Source organism: Watersipora subatra, chromosome 9 (assembly GCF_963576615.1).
Source record: "Watersipora subatra chromosome 9, tzWatSuba1.1, whole genome shotgun sequence".
In the NCBI taxonomy this organism is placed as follows: Eukaryota; Metazoa; Bryozoa; class Gymnolaemata; order Cheilostomatida; family Watersiporidae; genus Watersipora; species Watersipora subatra.
In genome coordinates this window covers 34,657,402-34,676,135 of record NC_088716.1, presented here as the reverse complement: position 1 = coordinate 34,676,135, position 18,734 = coordinate 34,657,402, and the positions used below count along the sequence as shown (strand labels likewise).

At 40.3% G+C, this 18,734-nt stretch overlaps 1 protein-coding gene and 1 pseudogene across 1 annotated transcript in view; one reads left to right on the top strand and one right to left on the bottom strand.

Annotated features, from left to right (window-relative positions):
• Positions 1–18,734, top strand: part of LOC137405467 (uncharacterized) — a 73,335-nt gene that overhangs the window by 18,999 nt on the left and 35,602 nt on the right. The window contains exons 8-14 of the mRNA XM_068091737.1: positions 6,008–6,054; positions 7,205–7,327; positions 8,876–8,972; positions 9,595–9,750; positions 10,837–11,035; positions 11,625–11,787; positions 12,273–12,459. Of these exons, the coding sequence (XP_067947838.1) occupies positions 6,008–6,054; positions 7,205–7,327; positions 8,876–8,972; positions 9,595–9,750; positions 10,837–11,035; positions 11,625–11,787; positions 12,273–12,459 (972 nt within the window). The remainder of the gene's footprint in view (positions 1–6,007; positions 6,055–7,204; positions 7,328–8,875; positions 8,973–9,594; positions 9,751–10,836; positions 11,036–11,624; positions 11,788–12,272; positions 12,460–18,734) is intronic.
• On the bottom strand, positions 733–2,240 carry LOC137404090 (uncharacterized; annotated as a pseudogene).

Below are 18,734 nucleotides of genomic sequence, written 5' to 3'. Positions count from 1 at the left end.
GTGTAGCACCAAGACCCACTTTGTTTGCATCTGAGGTTATTACAGTTTCTTTCTTTACATCATATATAGCGAGAACAGGTGCATTAGCAAAAACATTTTTCAGCTTTTGGAATGCTGACTCCTGAGGCTCTAACCACTGCCATGACCCCTTGATTATCGCTCTCAACAGCTCTGTAATGTTGACAAGCTCAGATGAAAATTTAGCATATTGGCTTACCATGCCCAGAAAACTTCTAATACCATGAACATCAACAGGTCGGGGGAAATCCGATATTCATTGCAGCCTTGGTCCTGCATGAATTCCCTGCTCATCAATCAAATGTCCATGATTGATGATGTCAATCAGATGTCCATGTCCATGTTGATGTCAATCAGATTGTTTAAGGTCATACCAGCGTCAGCAATCTTGTCCAGAACTGCCTGTAGTCGTTCATCATGTTGCTGTTAATTTTTCCCAAATACAAGCAAATCATCCATGTGTATGACAACACCTTTACAATCTTCAAGGATTCTGTTCATCTCAGCAGAGAAGATTTCTGGGATACTGGATAGGCCTTGTGGAAGTCGAAGATATCTAAACCATCCTTTATGAGTGAGGAAAGTGGTCAGATAACTGGAGTCTAAGCCAAGTGGAATCTGCCAAAAACCACTATTGGCATCTATTTTAGAAAACACTGTTCCTCCATCTAACATAGCTAAACTCGCATCCACTGATGCCATAGGATGAATTTCTCATTGGATAAACCTGTTAAGCTCTGTGAAGTCAGATACAATTCTTACTTCCTCCTTATTAGCTTTCGGAACCACCACCATTGGAGCACACCATGATGTAGGTTCATTAGGTCCAACCTTCTTGATGACTCTATCTGCTACCATCTTATTAAGCGCTCTATCTGCTTTGTCTCTCAGAGGAAATATCGGTCTTGGAACATGTATAGCATAAGGTACCTCTTTCTCTTTCAACCTGATAGAATATTCCCTGCCAACTTTTCCAAGTCCTGAAAACAACTTAGCATTGATATTGACACTTCCAATGTGGCATTGATCTTCATCAGCCTTGATTAGCTTCAACTCATCACAAGCTCTTCTACTAAGTAATGGCATTTTCTGGTTTGGAACTAGGTAGATATATTCCTCAGTAATCTCACTCTTGGCAGTCATCTTACACTGATTATCCCAATACAGTTTAGTGGTGTGTGTCCGGGTCCATATAACTTTTTGTCAGAAGGCAAAACATCACCAGTTAACTGATTTGGTCCACATACACTCAAAGCAGCTCGTGTATCCAGTTTAAATCTGACTCGCTGGCTTTTCACAGCATTTGTGTGTACTCGTAAATCTGCATACCAGGAGTCAGTCATAGAGGAGTTAATAGCATTTATGGTGTTTATTTCACCCAGATAAACTTCTTCTGTAACATCATAATCTTCTGTTTCATTTATATGAGTATCTTGTCTACACATAACTGCCCAGTGATTAAATTTTTGGCAACGTTTACACTGCGTACCATATGCAGGACATCTCTGACCCTTATTGTGATTCTTCCCACAATTCTCACATTTCTGCTTGGAAAATCCATGTTTTGCTGATTTGACAGGTTTCTCTCTTCTAAACTGAGATACTGCATTGACATCTTCAGATTTTTCCTCAGCTTTTTGGTGCTTCAGTTTTCCTGACTTTTCAGCAATTCTCAATGACTTGATCACATAGTCACGAGACAACTTTTCATCTGATTCTCTCATAAGCTTGTCTCTCTCTTTTGTATCATCCAAGCCAAAAAGCAGTTTGTCTCAAATCAAGGAATCTCTCTGATCACCAAATTGACAACCCTCAGCCAACTGTCTCAGTTTCATCAAAAATACATCCACAGTGTCACCACCTTGACTACTATTGTGAAACTTAAATCTACTCACTACAACACCTGACCTGAGATTGCAATATTCGTGAAATCTTTTGATAACATCATCCAACTTCCTCCCAGCAGCTCCCTCCTCTAGCTCTTCAGTATTGCCATCATCATCAGATTGTGATTTGAACTCCATCTGCGAATAGACTTCTCTTACATCGTTACCCCCTGTATGCCTGAATAAGGCCAGCTTTCTCTTTTCAGCTGCCTTAGTAGTTCTAGTCAGGTCAATTGCCAAGAGGTAGTCACTGAAAGCCCTCTGCCAACGACGCCATTCACCAGACATGTCCTCACACCTTAAATCCAGCTGCTGAGGAGGCGAAATTCCCTCCATAATGATTAATATGTCACTGTTATACTGAAAGTTCCAAATATAATCTTGCTATCCACACATTTACCACTGCCACCATGTTACATCATTACAATTAGATAAAGAGCACAGCTTGTCTGAATGCTCAACAATTAATAGGTGTTTTTTATAAGTCACACACAATAGAACACATGTGTCAAACTCACGGCCCGCGGGCCACATCCGGCCCGCCTTGTAATCTTATCTGGCCCGCAAAATCATTTTACATTATTGCTATCCATGGCCCATTGATATGAAGCGCTGACAGGCCCATATTCCCTGGAGCGGCTGGGCGGCTCAGCCGTCCCAACTTTTCAATGGTTTTCGGAGACTAAGTACTAAGAATTGCAGTCTAAGCGCATTCACTTGCAATTAGCATAATTAGTTCGTTGCTCACTTCATCACTCTCGCTTCTTTGCTCTGAGCTCATCGCTCCACTTCATCGATGAAGTGGAAAAGCTCACTAATCTACCCTAGGGCACTTATGTTTTGCTAGTATTTAGTTTCCTGAGTAGCATGAGTGTAAAGTTTCGCAGCAACTTAATTTCGCAGCTCTGATGACTGCGAAAATATAGTGATGTAAAAATAAATGCAGTGGAACAAACATAATTAGATTCCTCAGGTTCAGTTCAACGATAAAAAAATTTCAATTTGCGACTAGTTTGTAATTGTGAACCGCAGGTAGAATGGTGTGAGCAAGGTCGATAATGCAATTTGATCGCTTGCTGCCATTTGTTTCTTGGACTATCAACAGGCCCGTATTCCCTAGGGCGGCTGAGCCGCCCCACCTTTTTGGGAATTTTTCACGGCTAAGTACAGTCCAACTCGGATAACTCGCCCTTGGATAAAATGTAACATTTCATTTCAAACACAAGGTTAACTCGAACGGATTTGTTTGGTCAGTTCTAACGCAATGATAAATAGCTTCAGATAACTCGACCTCAACATAATTTATTCGAAAATTTACTTGCCCAACGGCCATGGACACGGTTTTTGTCGCTGTAGAATATCACTTATAGGCGAAGTAGTTTAAAGGTTGACTAGCAACAAAATTAACATTACAGTTATTTGGTATCAAAAGATTCACCTTGTCTCAGTTTGCTGTGTCGTAGGTCCAAACTCTGTGAAAATGTGATTACAAGCTCTCAAAAGCTTTTAAAAGCTCAAAAGCGAACAGCTGATTGCAGCCATCATGAAAACGGCCATAGGTTGGAATCCCTCTCAAAACGGCTCAAATGTGATGTAGTTGAACACAATGTGCTTCTGTTTACACTTTCATGCAACCTCATTTGTCAAAATATTTTTACAAATATACTTCACGTATTCAGTGAAACCATGTTTATTGACCTTACGCGTCTATTTCATTATCATTGTAATGCTGTCACTTTGAGCACAGATATCTCAAAACCTAGCCTAAAAATCAGTTTAATTTTTTAACCTTAGCTCAAGGGGGTGCATATCATCTTCTGATAAACATGAGGAGCCTGTTGGTCACCTGTGATAGTCGACAAATGCTGCAAAAATTGTTTGCACTATATAGCGGAAATTTGGTTCACATGATCAAATTATGATTAGATGATTAGATCGAGCTGAAACGAAACTTTCAAGTAGTGAGCATCTATATTTGATAGGGGCTTTCTGGTAGAGCCCGAAGTGTTTGTCATAAACTAGTGCTACGAAATGTTTTATATTGAGCCTTTAATTGGCATTTGATTTCAAGTGATAACCTTATGTGTCAAAACAATAATCCTGTCGAGTTGAATACGTTCTCAAAATATGGGATTCCAGCCTACAACCACTTTTTTAGCTGTTCATATTTGAATTTTTAAGAGCTTGCGATCACATTTCCACATATTTTGAACCTGCAAAATGGCAGAGTAAGACAAGGTGAATCTTAAGATACCAAATAACTGTAATATAAATTTTGTTGCAAGTCAACCTTTACGTTTTAAGTTTGTTTCAGAATAATGTTCCTTGTCTGTTTTTATTCGTATTTATGTTCCAAAAACATTTAGTTTTATTGTGTTAAATAAATTTTTATCCTGTTCGGCCCGCGACCCAAAGTATGTTTTGAATTTTGGCCCCTTTTACAAGTGAGTTTGACACCCCTGCAATAGAACATGAGTCATTAGAATCTTCCAGAACAGTGGGTGTGGTTAACAACAATATAAGCATAGGGGTACACAACTCTTAATAATGCAACACTATCATGTTATATTCTGTTATATCATGTTATATTCTGTTATATTCTGTTATGTCATGTTCTATCATGTTATATCATTTTATATTATGTTCTATCATGTTCTATCATGTTATATCATGTTATACCATGTGATATCATGTCCTATCATGTTCTATCATGTTCTATCATGTTCTATCATGTTCTATCATGTTGTATCGTGTTGTATCATGTTTCATCATGTTCTATCATGTTATATCATGTTATATTCTGTTATAGTCTGTTATATCATGTTATATCATGTTATATCATATTCTATCATGTTCTATCATGTTATATTATTTTATATCATGTTCTATCATGTTATATTCTGTTATATCATGTTATATCATGTTCTATCATGTTATATTCTGGTATATTCTGGTATGTCATGTTCTATCATGTTATATCATTTTATATTATGTTCTATCATGTTATATCATGTTATATCATATTCTATCATGTTCTATCATGTTATATTATGTTATACCATGTTCTATCATGCTATATTCTGTTATATCATGTTATATTACGTTATATCATGTTATATTCTGTTCTATTCTGTTATATCTTGTTATATCATGTTATATCATGTTCTATAATGCTCTATAATTCAAATCTTTAAACATTAATCCTTACTATAATAACAGCCATGTCTGCTCATTTGTATGTCCAAAATTGCGCTAAGAGCATTAGAAAAATCAAAAATCTAAATCTGAAATTCTACTTTCTACACTACTTTCTGGACTATATTTAAGAATAATTATACAGACATTTATACACATGATGATCTCTCATGCCGCACAGGACTGTCAGCCTACTAGTACTAATGCATTACTTATTTGTAATTTACAAATAAGTAATGCATTATTACTAGATTGTAAAATCAACAATCCGACAAGAGCAAATAACGCATAGAAGAAAATTTGTGAGATAATTTTTCTTGATTTCAAACATGCTGTTTTTACAAATACAACTTTTTGTTTTTAATTGAAAAAAACTAATTTGCTGCTGCAAACCTCGAAGAATAATTTTATAATTCTGTTTGTGTATACATGTTTGGTATAAACAATACACTACATCAATCTCACTTTCTTGCTTAATCAACAAAACAACTATTTCCACATTTTCAGGTCATAAAGTCATAAGGTCAATATATATGAAAATTCAAATTTTCTTAAATGCTTTGTTCATTTTTCATTTGAACTAGCAATAGGCTTGAATTAAACAGCAATAAACATTTGGGTAGATGTGTCATGTTTTAAGTATTCTCGAGCCTAAAACCATTCTCTACGATAAAGACCTTAGAAGGAGTAAGTGTCTTGATTATAAGCTTATCTAATGACTATAATGTGAGGAACAACCATTGAATGTCTTTGTTTTTCATGCTCTTAGCTCTATAATATTTTTGTATGGTTGCTAATACTTCTCCTTTATTCAGTTGTTAGGCAGAGCATTAGCATGCCTTACTAATATAGCTGTAAATAATAATAGAGGTATTCATGTAGTCTTAACAGGTGTAACACTTTTACAGCCACGGATGCAGTGAAGGATCTCTGTCTATGACATGCGATTATGACTGTGAGTTGCTTACTCTTGCCTTTCATAGTCTCAGCTCCTATAGTTGGATTGAATTTGAAGCTTTTCCGTCTTTATATATTATTTATACATTGCATACAGGCGGTCAGAATGTCTGTGATTGAGCACTACTTGTAAACATGCATTTAGTTGTAGTACATTAATGTACTACAACTGCCATAAGAAATAGCCATGAACGGGGAGTTTGAACTGTTGACCTTACAACCAACAGTCCATAACCTACCCATCCACACCATTCTGACCAACAGTCTCCAACCACACCATTCTGACCAACAGTTCCCAACCACACCATTCTGACCAACAGTCTCCAACCTACCCATCCACACCATTCTGACCAACAGTCCCTAACCTACCCATCCACACCATTCTGATCAACAGTCTCCAACCTACCCATCCATGCCATTCTGACCAACAGTCCCTAACCTGCCCAACCACACCATTCTGACCAACAGTCTCCAACCTACCTATCCACACCATTCTGACCAACAGTCCCCAACCTACCCACCCACACTATTCTTACCAACAGTCTCCAGCTTACCCATCCACACCATTCTGACAAAAATCTAGATCAATAAGATCATATTAATAAATACATATCATTGTTCAGTAGCCCTACTTCAGTAGTCCTACTTCGGTAGTTCTACTTCGGTAGTCCTACTTCGGTAGTCCTACTTCGGTAGTCCTACTTCGGTAGTCCTACTTCGGTAGTCCTACTTCGGTAGTCCTACTTCGGTAGTCCTACTTCGGTAGTCCTACTTCGGTAGTCCTACTTCGGTAGTCCTACTTCGGTAGTCCTACTTCGGTAGTCCTACTTCGGTAGTCCTACTTCGGTAGTCCTACTTCGGTAGTCCTACTTCGGTAGTTCTACTTCGGTAGTCCTACTTCAGTAGTCGTACTTCAATAGTCGTACTTTAGTAGCCGTACTTTAGTAGCCGTACTTTAGTAGCCGTACTTTAGTAGCCGTACTTTAGTAGCCGTACTTTAGTAGCCGTACTTTAGTAGCCATACTTTAGTAGCCGTACTTTAGTAGCCGTACTTCAGTAGCCGTACAAGCGCACTATAAACTACTTCTAGATTATTCTAATTTTAATGGATGGTAGAATAAATACTAAATGGAACTGTTATATTTTAGTCTGTGGAGTATTTGGAAACAACACCGGGCCAAAAGCCCCGTATACGTGGATCTCAAAAGAGATGACAGAGGAACTAAAAAACAGCAAAACAGAATTCCCATGGGTTGTGGACATATTTAAAAGTAGGTTGTCAGTTGAAATATATTTGGGATGTTTTAGCTGGTTACTGAGCACTCATCAAGGCCTCTTCCATCAACCGGAAGATTATATCTTGAAATACTTTCTCTTTAATGAGTTAGATTCGCTCCAACAGTTACAGACAGATGTAGTTTGGTTTATTGGATATGATTATGTCTGAGCAATCCCAGTGTTTGCTCCATAGACCTATTAACTATACTCTCTTTACAGGTATATAAACTATAGTATAGTTAATAGGTCTTTGGTTTGCTTCAGGAAACATTGTTGCACAGATATTGGCTCTGTGATCTTGCCTGGACATGTCTGAGTTTAGCGGCAAGCGGATATGAGTAATATTAGTGATAAGGCTGTTAATTTCAAGTTGTAAGTCTTAGAAGTTGTCCCTACCTTCAGTTAATAATATTGTGTTTTAGTATATACGAGTTGAAAAGTTCAGAAACAAACTATCATTGTTAAATCTTGACTATATGATCTTTTGTGTCTAAAAATGATTCTATAATAATATACCAACATAGAAAAATTTCATGACGAAACAACAGGAAAGATATTTTGCTGATCAGAATATATAACCACGTACATATTAAATACAATTGATGGAGTCTCTTCTCTTTTTGTTACATAATCACAATTTTTTAAATAATATTATTTACTAGCAGGTAGTTCAAATGGAGCCATAAAAGTTTTTTTTTAAATTTTTTAAAAAGCCAACAAGATAGTTTTTATGGCTGTATTCTACTCAAAATGTAAAATGCAATGTTCAAATACAGTTTTTCAAAGTTATAATCAATGATGATGAAATTGTGTGTTGCCAAACAATAGACAAGTCAGCTCATAATAATCTAGCCAATCATTTCCTTGCTCATAACAATCGGACCAATCACTTCCTTGCTCATAACAATTTGTCCAATCATTTTCTTGCTCACCAGAAATTTTAAACAAACAATATTTTATAGCCTTTGACATTCTGTTGATGCGGCTGACTTTTGGCATGGCAAAGAAATCTTTTGAAAACCTTTCTAATAGAAAATAACATAATTACAAAATTAAATGAAGAACATGTTTCATTTTATATTTCCTTTTAAATGGCTCATTTTGAATGTTTTTGTGACAACTAAATCAATAAAATATACATGTATTTGTGTAGAAAGATGCCATTATTTATTGTTTTTCACTGCAGCATTCTAGCAGTAAAAACATTGCTATTAGCCTTGCAGCATTCTATCAGTAAAAATATTGCTATTATCAAAGTGCTGCACACTCAGTTTTGAACTTCATCAAGGGTATGAAATTGTACTTAGCTCAAGCGTCTTGTCTCTGTAACTGTAGCTATGGGGTAAGAGGAGTTAGCTGTATGTTTATAACTGCTAATCTACTTACTGCCAGACCATCTACCTTCATTCAATGTCTGTGCGTTCTGTCTTCAGAAAAATAAGCATGTTTTGTTTACAACTGAATGTGTTATGTGTATATATATTGTATCCGAAGTGTCTATTTACTAATAATAATGAAACCAATATCCGTTATATTTACAGATAAAGAGCAGAAGTGCAAGGGTGTCATAGTCGCCAATGAGTGGGTGCTCACCTACCAACACTGCCTCAAAGATGACATGTTTTATGGACCAAGTTTGTTAGTGTTGTCATGTGTTCTCACATTTTGTCTCTCAGCTCCTATCATTTCTTACAGCTTTGCGCTTTAAAATTTATTTGATCGTGCATTTACATTCAATATTTGAGAATGATAAGTACGCCGAGTTGCTATTGGTTGAACTGGGTTGGTTGTGTGTTATTATTGGTTGACCTAGGTTGGTTGTGCGTTGTTATTGGTTGAGCTCAGTTGGTCATGTGTTGCTATCGGTTGAGCTGAGTTGGTTGTGTGCTGAGCTGAGTGGGTTATGTCTTGTTATTTCATTTATTTGTTGACACATTAAATATATCTCAGATATCAAGACCCATATAATATATACCATATAATATATCGAGGCCTATATCTCTTTGTGTTTATAAAATCACTGACTAGTATTAAGCCTTTGCTCCTTTCCTAGTTAGATTAGTATAGTGAGAATCGTAGAACTCAGTCTATATTAAAGAAATGAGTTTTTAATACAAAGCTACCTATCTAATGCTCTGATCAGCACCTGACAAATATTGGAGTCATTTCAGGTGCTATTTATTTTTAAAAATTCAGTAAATGCTAAAACAGAACAAGAAAATAAATGTCACAAAATGTAATAGTTTTTTTTGCTTGTCAGAGAGAGTGCGTGGAAGGTAGTTGCGGGAGAGACAACAGGCTCCTCACAAGAACGGCTTATTACCAAAGTCATGAAGAATCAATTTGAAGCAAGTTTGGGCAGAGAGTCATCTTCAAACATTGTTGCGGTTCAGGTTTTTCCTCCCTTTGACCTCAAGTAAGTATTAATAACAGAAATAATTTAACAATAAACTGTACAGATTTGTTTTGGTCCTAGGAATTATTTTTATCTGATAATAGGATATCTTTTAGCATGCTAAGCATAGCCAATTCTAGAACTGCCTTTTACCCCAAAAGAGGGCGAGTAACACAGTTTTCTACGTACACCAACTTGGTTGTTTCGGTTCAAACATTAAATTCAATTTTGAAGGCTCTTGCATGCAAGTATTTGAAATAGCATATTATATCTACAGAAAACCATAACAATTTGAGTGGTTGGGGCTGACCTAGTCTATTTCAATTGATCGACACACAACTTAAAAAGATACAATATCACCAATAATGGCAGAAAATAATAAACTTGTTAATTCAAATAGTGCAAATGTATATGTTTAAGAAATATAGAATACTATACAGTTGGGGAGAGTTGGCAGTACCACTTTTTTGCAGCAGATTCCTTTTAGGAACCCATAGCCCTATAGCCTATAGAACCATAGCTGGGTGAATTGTTTATTTGGCAGAGACATGTCAAGGTCACATAGTCTTTCTTTTTTAAAGTTAAAACCCAGCCTGGTGTTTATAGATCAGAATGCCTACCAAGCTGCAAAGTCCGTCCTAGAATTGTCGCTTGTCACTAATAGCATTTGATAGTTTAAAATTTGGAGTTTTTTTCTTGTCTTTCGAAACTATAATGGAATGACGAGAATTGAATTTTTGCTACTAACAGCGCTTTACAGTAAAATGCTTTGGTTACACAAATGCACTTTTTCAAATGGTACCTCTGAGCTCAAAGTTTAAACTTTCAGTATAGCTTTTAGTTCGTATTTTCCAAGCCAGCCTTTGGTTTGAGGAGAAAACAGCATCATCCATGAGCAGATGAGAGACAGTGATATCTGTTAATACTCCATACTTGCTATTGCAATAAACTAAACACTAGTAGCTCTGCTCTACGCTCTGCTCTTCCGCTAATAAACTAGGATCTATAATAGAGCTTTCTGCGGAGGATCTTGCTAAGTTTTTAGTCCTGTCTATTTAAACAAAATGCAATCATGTTATATAAGATTTTCCTTTATATATATTCTAGTGACAAGGTGCACCAAGTGTGTCTTGCTCAGCCCGCTGTTCTCCCTCATTTTACCTGCTTTCTCTCTGCCACGCCTAAACTTGGCTCCGAGCCTGTGGAGCATGTAAGAATTATCCTCAAGGACAATTCTGATTCCTGCAAAGAAAACGGAAGCTTCTGTTATGAATATCCACATGCTGGAGATGAGAAGTCTTGCTTGGTAAGCACTAGACAATACAATTATTGCAAATTTTATGTGCAAAAACAACTGAGATTTATGTTCTCATTACAAAGCTGCTGTTTTATTATTGTTACAAGCTATTGTAAATACAATATTTAGGTTATTACAATAACCAGCCAGTCATATTTTTAATCTCAGTTTACGCTTAGCACAACTGCACTACACACTACTGCACTATGCACTACACACTACTACAATATATACTAATGCAGTATGCACTAATGCACTATATACTACTGCACTACACACTATTGTACTACACACCACTGCACTATATACTACTGCATTATGCACTAAACACTACATACTGCTGCACTACACACTACTGCACTACACACTACTACACTACACACTACTGAACTACACACTACTGCAGCATATGTTTTATTTTTATGTGGTTGATGTAACTATGAGAAAAGAACACTTCAAACTGTAATATAGACTAGAGTGTCTCGATTCGTTTACTCTGTTCCTGTACTCTTCCGAAAGTGTACTTTGCTTGAACCCAGCATACAAATATCTTTTTGGTCAACTGACAATTTTTATGATATGACCTCAATGTTCTTAGGACGGAAAGGGAAGTCCTATTTCATGCTTCGATCCAGCAAAAAATAGTTGGACACTGGCTGGAATAAGCACAACAGATATAGGCTGTGGAATTGATGATAGACTCGCAACTTCAATGTCTGATCAATACAATTTTTATTGGGCTGAAATTGTCACCTCCCCACGTAAGTTTATCACCATTTGTCTCATACTACTGTTCTTCTCTCAAGCCTATTCCATAAGTTTATAATGTTTTAAAGTATTATAATAACTTTGTATAATATTTTAGTATTCTATGAGTATATTGTATAACCAAATCTATGTCTGCAAGTATCATAGCCCTTTACAATTGCTTTTGCATACACCCATGCACTATTATTGTAACTACTATGCTGGAAGTCCTGTGCACCGTGAGAGATCATCATGTGTTATAAGTATGTGCACAGATATTCCATGATGCTCCAAAGCAGTTTAGTGGTGCAGTTGGTAATATAGCAGTATATTAATCCTGTTAGTTGAAGCAGTATATTAATACTGTTAGCTGAAGCAGTATATTCAAAGCAAAACTATTCTCGTGCAAAGTCTAAAAATGGTTCAGTGTACTACTTTTAGAAAAGGTGTATGTAAGTAAATTGGAAAGTTTTTGAGTTTTAATTTTGTGTTATTACAGCAAATTTAGTAATTGAGGCATCAGAATGCAGAAGGTCTTCAGAGTTTCAAAAGATTAGGTTCCAAAGTGGCAGTCGACAGGGAGAGGTCTACCTAGATGTGCTTGGCTGGGGCGCACTCGAGCAGTGGCACACTCTCTATAACATATCCTCTGGTTTGAACATTCTTGTGGAAAGGGTTGCTCTATCGTACGTACACATCCTCTAATAAATGTCAGCTTATTACCTAGGCTATACTTTCTTTGGGCTTGCAAAGCTTACTAAGAAAGCAGATGATGGTTTATGCCCGAGTCTTCAGCTCATTATGGCGGCTCAAATTGAAAACACATTCGAATAATTCAGTGCTTCCAAATTCTCATTCTCAGGTTTGCATAACAAAAACAGATACTATGTTTTTATAATTTGTTTTGCTAGTTAATATAATTTGTTGCACATCAGTGAGGAATAAAGGACTATTTACTTTTTAACGCGCCCTATTATTTTTACGAATTTTCCAAATATGTGAACTTTGTTTACATTCACCGTAAACAAAAGCATAAACATTTGATCGTGTTAAAATGTTTATTAAAGCATCTAAAGTATCTCAGTTCTATAGATGCTCATTAGAAAGGTTTCTGGTAAAAAATGGCAAAGGGTTTGATACAAGAAGTAAAAAGTTCAAATTCAAAAAAGTCAAATTTTAATCTGGTTTTGAAATCTGGTGATTCACATAATAAAAACTCGTACTCTGAGTAGATTTATCAACTGTTGCCTTTGATATGGTTATTGTATGGCATAATTTAAAAAACATTTTTGTTTCAAATAAAATTATTAAAAAACAAATAATAAAAAATAATCCAAATAATATGAATAATATAGTTAATATTATAAGTGTCGAGTTTGGCAGCAGAATACATTTTTAGGCTCCAATTTCTTTTATACATTTTATCAATCAACTTACTCACTTAAAGCACCAATTATTTAGTTGAATATATAATAAGAAAGTATCTAAAAGTAATGTGGTTTTTTACAGTTGGTGCAATTGAGGGCTAGTAAACAAGCTGCACAGTTAAAATGCTTTACAAGGATGACTCTAAGAATAGATGGTAATTTTTAAAGTTACAAATGAATAAAAATAACTTCCGTTTGCAACGCCTGGTGTGCCTGCCACAGGTAGAATTTTCCTATTTTCGTGTTGCAGACATTTGATCTGTCAACCTCTTTGTATGAAGTCATAAAGTTGTCAACCTTTTTGTCAACCTCTTAATATGAAGTCATAAAGTTTGTTTGTAATAATGGACTTCAAGTTTATCAAATTATATATTGTTGTGGAATGTGATCCACTGAGAGCTGAGCCTAGGGCTGAGTCGAGCTGGGCTGTGCTCAGTCAGGCAGAATAACGAGGTGAGAGCCAAGCCGAGCTGAGTAGAGCTAAGCCGATCTGAGCTGAGTAGAGTCAAACCAAAGCCGAGCCGAGTCAAGCCCAGCCAAGTAGAACAAGAGGCGGGGCCTACCCGCTATATAAGCCTGAACATTTGTGCTAGAGAGCAGAGCTGTTCTGGGCCTGTTCATTGCATGTGCTTGACTATTCTTGTACTCTTATGAACAAAGCAGAAATACGTGTATAAACTTATGCATTTAGTTTTATACTGGTGGAGTGAGTAAGGGTGGCGCAAGACCTTTACACTGATGGCAGCAGTGGGATAACTACGATCCCAAGAAACACTCCACCCCGAAACTCGTACTGGATCGCTGGATTTCTGGATGAATTTTTTACTGCCTTGAAAGTGGCAGCAAGAAGAAACTTAGGCAACAAGGGCCTGCCTAAAAAACGACAGCGGTGCTGCTACTGGAAGAACTTCCTGGCAACAGGAAGAAACCCAGAGAGTGCTGCGTAAAACCCTACGAACAGGAGTGGACTCAGTAGATACACTGCTCTAGGAGCAGAAACCTACTGAAGGCTTTGACAGGACTTGCCTGACAAGGCAGCACTGCTTCTACTGGAGGAACATCCTGGCAACAGGAAAAAACCCAGAGAGAGCTGTGTAAAACCCTGCAGCAACGGGCCCAGTAGATGCACTGCTCAAGAAGCAGAAACCTACTGAAGACTTGAACAGGACTTGCCTGAGAAGGCAGCACTGCTCCTACTGGAAAAACTTCCTGGCAACAGGAGGAAACCCAGAAAAGAGCCGACGGCCACGGACTCAGTGGATGTACTGCTCTGGGAAAGGAGCAGAAACCTACTGAAAGCCCAAACATGGCCAATAGAAGGGCACGAAGCACCGATCCGGGACTCGACCGACTAGTCGAAGCACTAAAACGGGTGCTATTGATGCCAAGGGCTCAGGAACCGGCACCGCGCTTCAGGACTCCCCAGTCCACAGGAAAGGGGGATGTAGAATATTTTATTGTCCGCTTTCTGGAGGTAGCCGACGCCAACCAGTGGACGGAAAGAGCAAAACTGTTGCACCTCCGAGAAGCATTGGGCAAACAGGCAGAGGACTGTGGACGGGCCAAGGACTAGGAGACCATCTTCAATGCCCTCCGGGCAAGATTCAGGCTATTCGCCAGACAGGTACTAAGCCAGCTTAACGTCCTCAGACGAGGGGAAGGAATGTCACTTCAGGAGTATGCTATGTCGGTCGAAAGGCTGGTACGCATTGCGTATGGAGACCTGCTGAACTGTCACTGGAATAACATGGCCATGGAGACATTCTGTAGCTTGCTAAAGGACCCTGCCCTGCAGCGACATCTGTTGGCCATACACACGCCCACACTAGGTGACGCTGTATGGGCCGGAAATGACTACCTCTAGATTCAGGGAGGTGAGCGCAAACCTGCCTGTTCTTTGGTGTGAGCCCTAGAAAGAGGATCCCCCACCAAGTAAACTCAGCCGAAAACGACGTCTTCGGTCGATTAGTCCGGCTAGTCCAATCTCTCACGGAGAAAGTGGAATGACTCCAGGAGCAAGTTCACACGCACACTGAGAGAGGAAGCCAGCCAGCTAAGTATTGCTGGGGTTGTGGCCGGCCAGGGCACCTTCGGAAGAACTGTCCCCGCTACTCGAAACCGACTTCGGGAAACAAGAGGAGGCCACAGCAGTAGCTCCGGCTGCTGACTGTGCCAAGACCAAATAACCCCAGAGACGTACCAAAGCCACACGGGATTTGGTGAACTCTGACAGATGGTCTCAACCAGCAAGGACTAGACCGAGGGAATTTCATGCACAGGTAGAGCCTGTGGAGACACGAAATTATTATCAGTCCTTGAATGAGGCTAGTCCCAACGCTTTTCCAATCCTGAATGCCGCCTACGCCCTTCTGAGCGAGCGGCAAGGACGTAACCAAAAACGTAGGAGAGTGACTACCAAATCCCCTTCACCCAAGACACTGAGGACCACCCCACAGGACGGGATAGTTGGAAGCCTGCCTTAAAAGCGACAGGGCCGACACCTTCTCCGGCTCAGGAACGACGACCTCAGGAGCCGCGAGTCAATCCCGGATGCGGAGCGGTTCCAACGACTAACTTTGCCCGTTGCAAAGGGAGGCTACTTCAAGCCCCTCAGAAGATGTCCTGGAGATGGTGCAAGCCCTCAGCCGACCTCACTCCACCAGCTATTTCTTTCCAGAAAGAGTGGAGGGGTAGTCCATCCAGTTTCTCTTAAACACGGGGTGTACCACGAACCTGCTAAATAAACAAGTATTTGCCGACTACCTGGAGCCGTACGAAACCAGCTCAAGGAAAGCGACAGCCACGGCCTACTGGCTGACGGGATACGGCTCCCCTTCTATGAAATAATCCGGTTGACAATTCATCTGAGGGACGTGAGGACGGAGGAAGTTTTTGTAGTCAGTCGTCTAAGCGAGGATGCCATACTGGGAATGCCATTCTTTGTGGCCCATCAGTGTTCTCTCGAGTTTGAACAACCAGTGGTCTGAGTGGATGGCAGGCAGCTAGTCTGCACGGACTGGCATGGACGACTGCTACAGAGCAAAGTGAAGGTAATCAGGGGGATGGTGGCTCCAGCCCAGACAGAGATTGTGATACATTGTCGCATCACCACGCCGACTTACTGTCCCATGGGGCTGATTGAGGGATTTCTCGGCGGATCTCTATTGGCAAGTAGCCTAAATCAGCCGGAACCCAAGGGACAGGTCATCATCCGCTGTATGAACACAACGGAGCAGCCATTGACCTTCCGGTCTGGAGCCACCATTGGCACATACACAAGGGTGAATACCCTACAGGTCGAGGAGGATGACCCCTTACTATACGAAGCCGGTCCGACTCCAGCCAATGAAGTGCCGGTTCACCTTAAGGAGTTGTTTCAGTCGGTCTGACCGCACTGTGAAGAGGCGAGTCAGACGGCAAGGTTAGCCTCCCTGCTGAGTTGGTATGCCCCCATGTTCAGTACGGGTGATGACGACGCGGGGAAGGACCTCCGAGGTGGAATACTCCATCCCACTCAAGGAAGGAACTCGTCCGATCCGGCAGCCCCCACAGGCTCAGGCCGGACAAGGAGGCAGAGGCCGAAAGGCAGGTCCAGGACCTACTCAAAAGGGCCTCATCAAACCAGCTAGAGGAGCCTGGAGCTCACCGGTGGTGCTGGTCCAAAAGAAGGTCGGGAAATGGCAGTTCTGCATCGATTATCAGTAGCTGAATGCCGTCATTGAGCAGGATGCCTATCTCCTACCCAGGATGGACGCGCTGTCTGAGAGTCGTTACTTCAGCACGTTGAACTTGGTGAGCGAGTATTGGCAAGTGCCACTGGATGCGGAGGCACAGGACAAGCCAGCCTTCTCAACACGATCTGGATTGTGGAAGTGGAAGGTATTACCCTACGGATTGACATCCATCCACCCCAGCCACCTTCTAAAGTCTTATGGAACCCGTCTTACATGGCCTCCACTAGAGAACGCTGTTGCTATACCTCGATGACATCATAGTCATCGCACCGAATTTCAACACACACTTACACCAGCTGGAAGAGGTCTTCTAGAGACTCCACAAGGCCAGATTAAAATTAAAACCGTCCAAATGCAACCCCAGCTCTGCTACCTGAGTCACATAGTGAGCCAAGACGGAATCTCTATGGACCCCGACAAGGTAAAAGCAGTCACGGAGTGGCAGAACCCGTGCGGAGTGAGGGAACTCCAAGGATTCCTTGGGACAGTCGGCTACTACCGACAATATATCCTGGAGTTTGCCACTATAGCGCATCCCTTGCACCGGCTGACTGCCAAGGGAGAGTCCTGGAGTTGGACAGAAGAGGAGCAGATCACCTTCAACAAACTAAAGGACAGTATCAGCACCGCCCCGATCTTGGGCTACTCGGACCCCCGAATGCAGTAGATCCTGGGCACGGATGCCAGTGGATGCGGAGTATGAGCTGTATGCAAGAGAGTCATTGCCTATTACAGCAAAACCCTCACCCCCTCAGAGCGCAATTACTGTCTCACTCGACGAGAATTGCTCGCAGTGGTCAAAACGGTGAAGTACTTTCAGCCTTATCTGTATAGACAAAAGTTTCTTCTACGGACAGATCACGCTTCACTCCGGTGATTGTGTAGGCGGAGGGAACCTTCGAACCAGGTGACTCGAGATCCTGGCAGAGTTCCGCTACATTCTTGAACACCGGTCAGGAACTCGCCACGGAAATGCAGATGGGCTGAGTAGGCAAACCTGCGAGGACTGCCGGCAATGCGCGAGCATTGGACAAAAAGATGAAGGTCCCTCGTGGAAGGAGTTGGCATGGAGCGGGATCAACCCTAGGCAACGTCGCATACCCCGGGGTGCCGACTGGCAGCTTGCGTGGGACATCCGCTTCAACAGTGGCGGGATCAAACCTGAGTGCCGGTGGTACCCCTGAGTGGCTACCATCTCTGCCAGGGAAGTCAGGACAGAAGGGCGAGCTTGCAATGCTACAGGCCACCAGACAGTGACCGGTGGCCATTATGTACCTAGCCTGTCTTGACAAGCTGTTGTTTTTGCGTAGTTGTCCCCCCGTCGAGCGGCGAGCAACAACAGCTTTTCAAAAGACGTACTGCACCTGGTGCATCAGCTACACTTATAAGGAGTTATTCTCTTCCGTCTATGCGGCTTGGTTGCGATGTTATGTCGGTCGCTCCATTGGTAATCATAACGAATTTTGCACAAAAATTTATGTAGAAAAAATAAGATTATATCGTTTAACCAGCGACCAGTCTCTGCGGTAAACTTTAGTAGAACTTGAGAACTTAGGCAACAACAGCGACTAAACATGTCGTTATATGTGCGCTCAGTCAGTTTTATTTCTATTTTTGTATCAGTCAGTTTTATTTGTTCTAATGGATTTTATTTTAAGTTTATTTTATTCTTAAGTTCTACTAAAGTTTATCACAAAAACTGGTCTTTGGTTAAACGTTGTAATCTTGTTTTTTTCTACATAAATTTTTGCATGAAATCCGTTTTGATTACCAATTGAGCGACCGACATAACATCGCGGC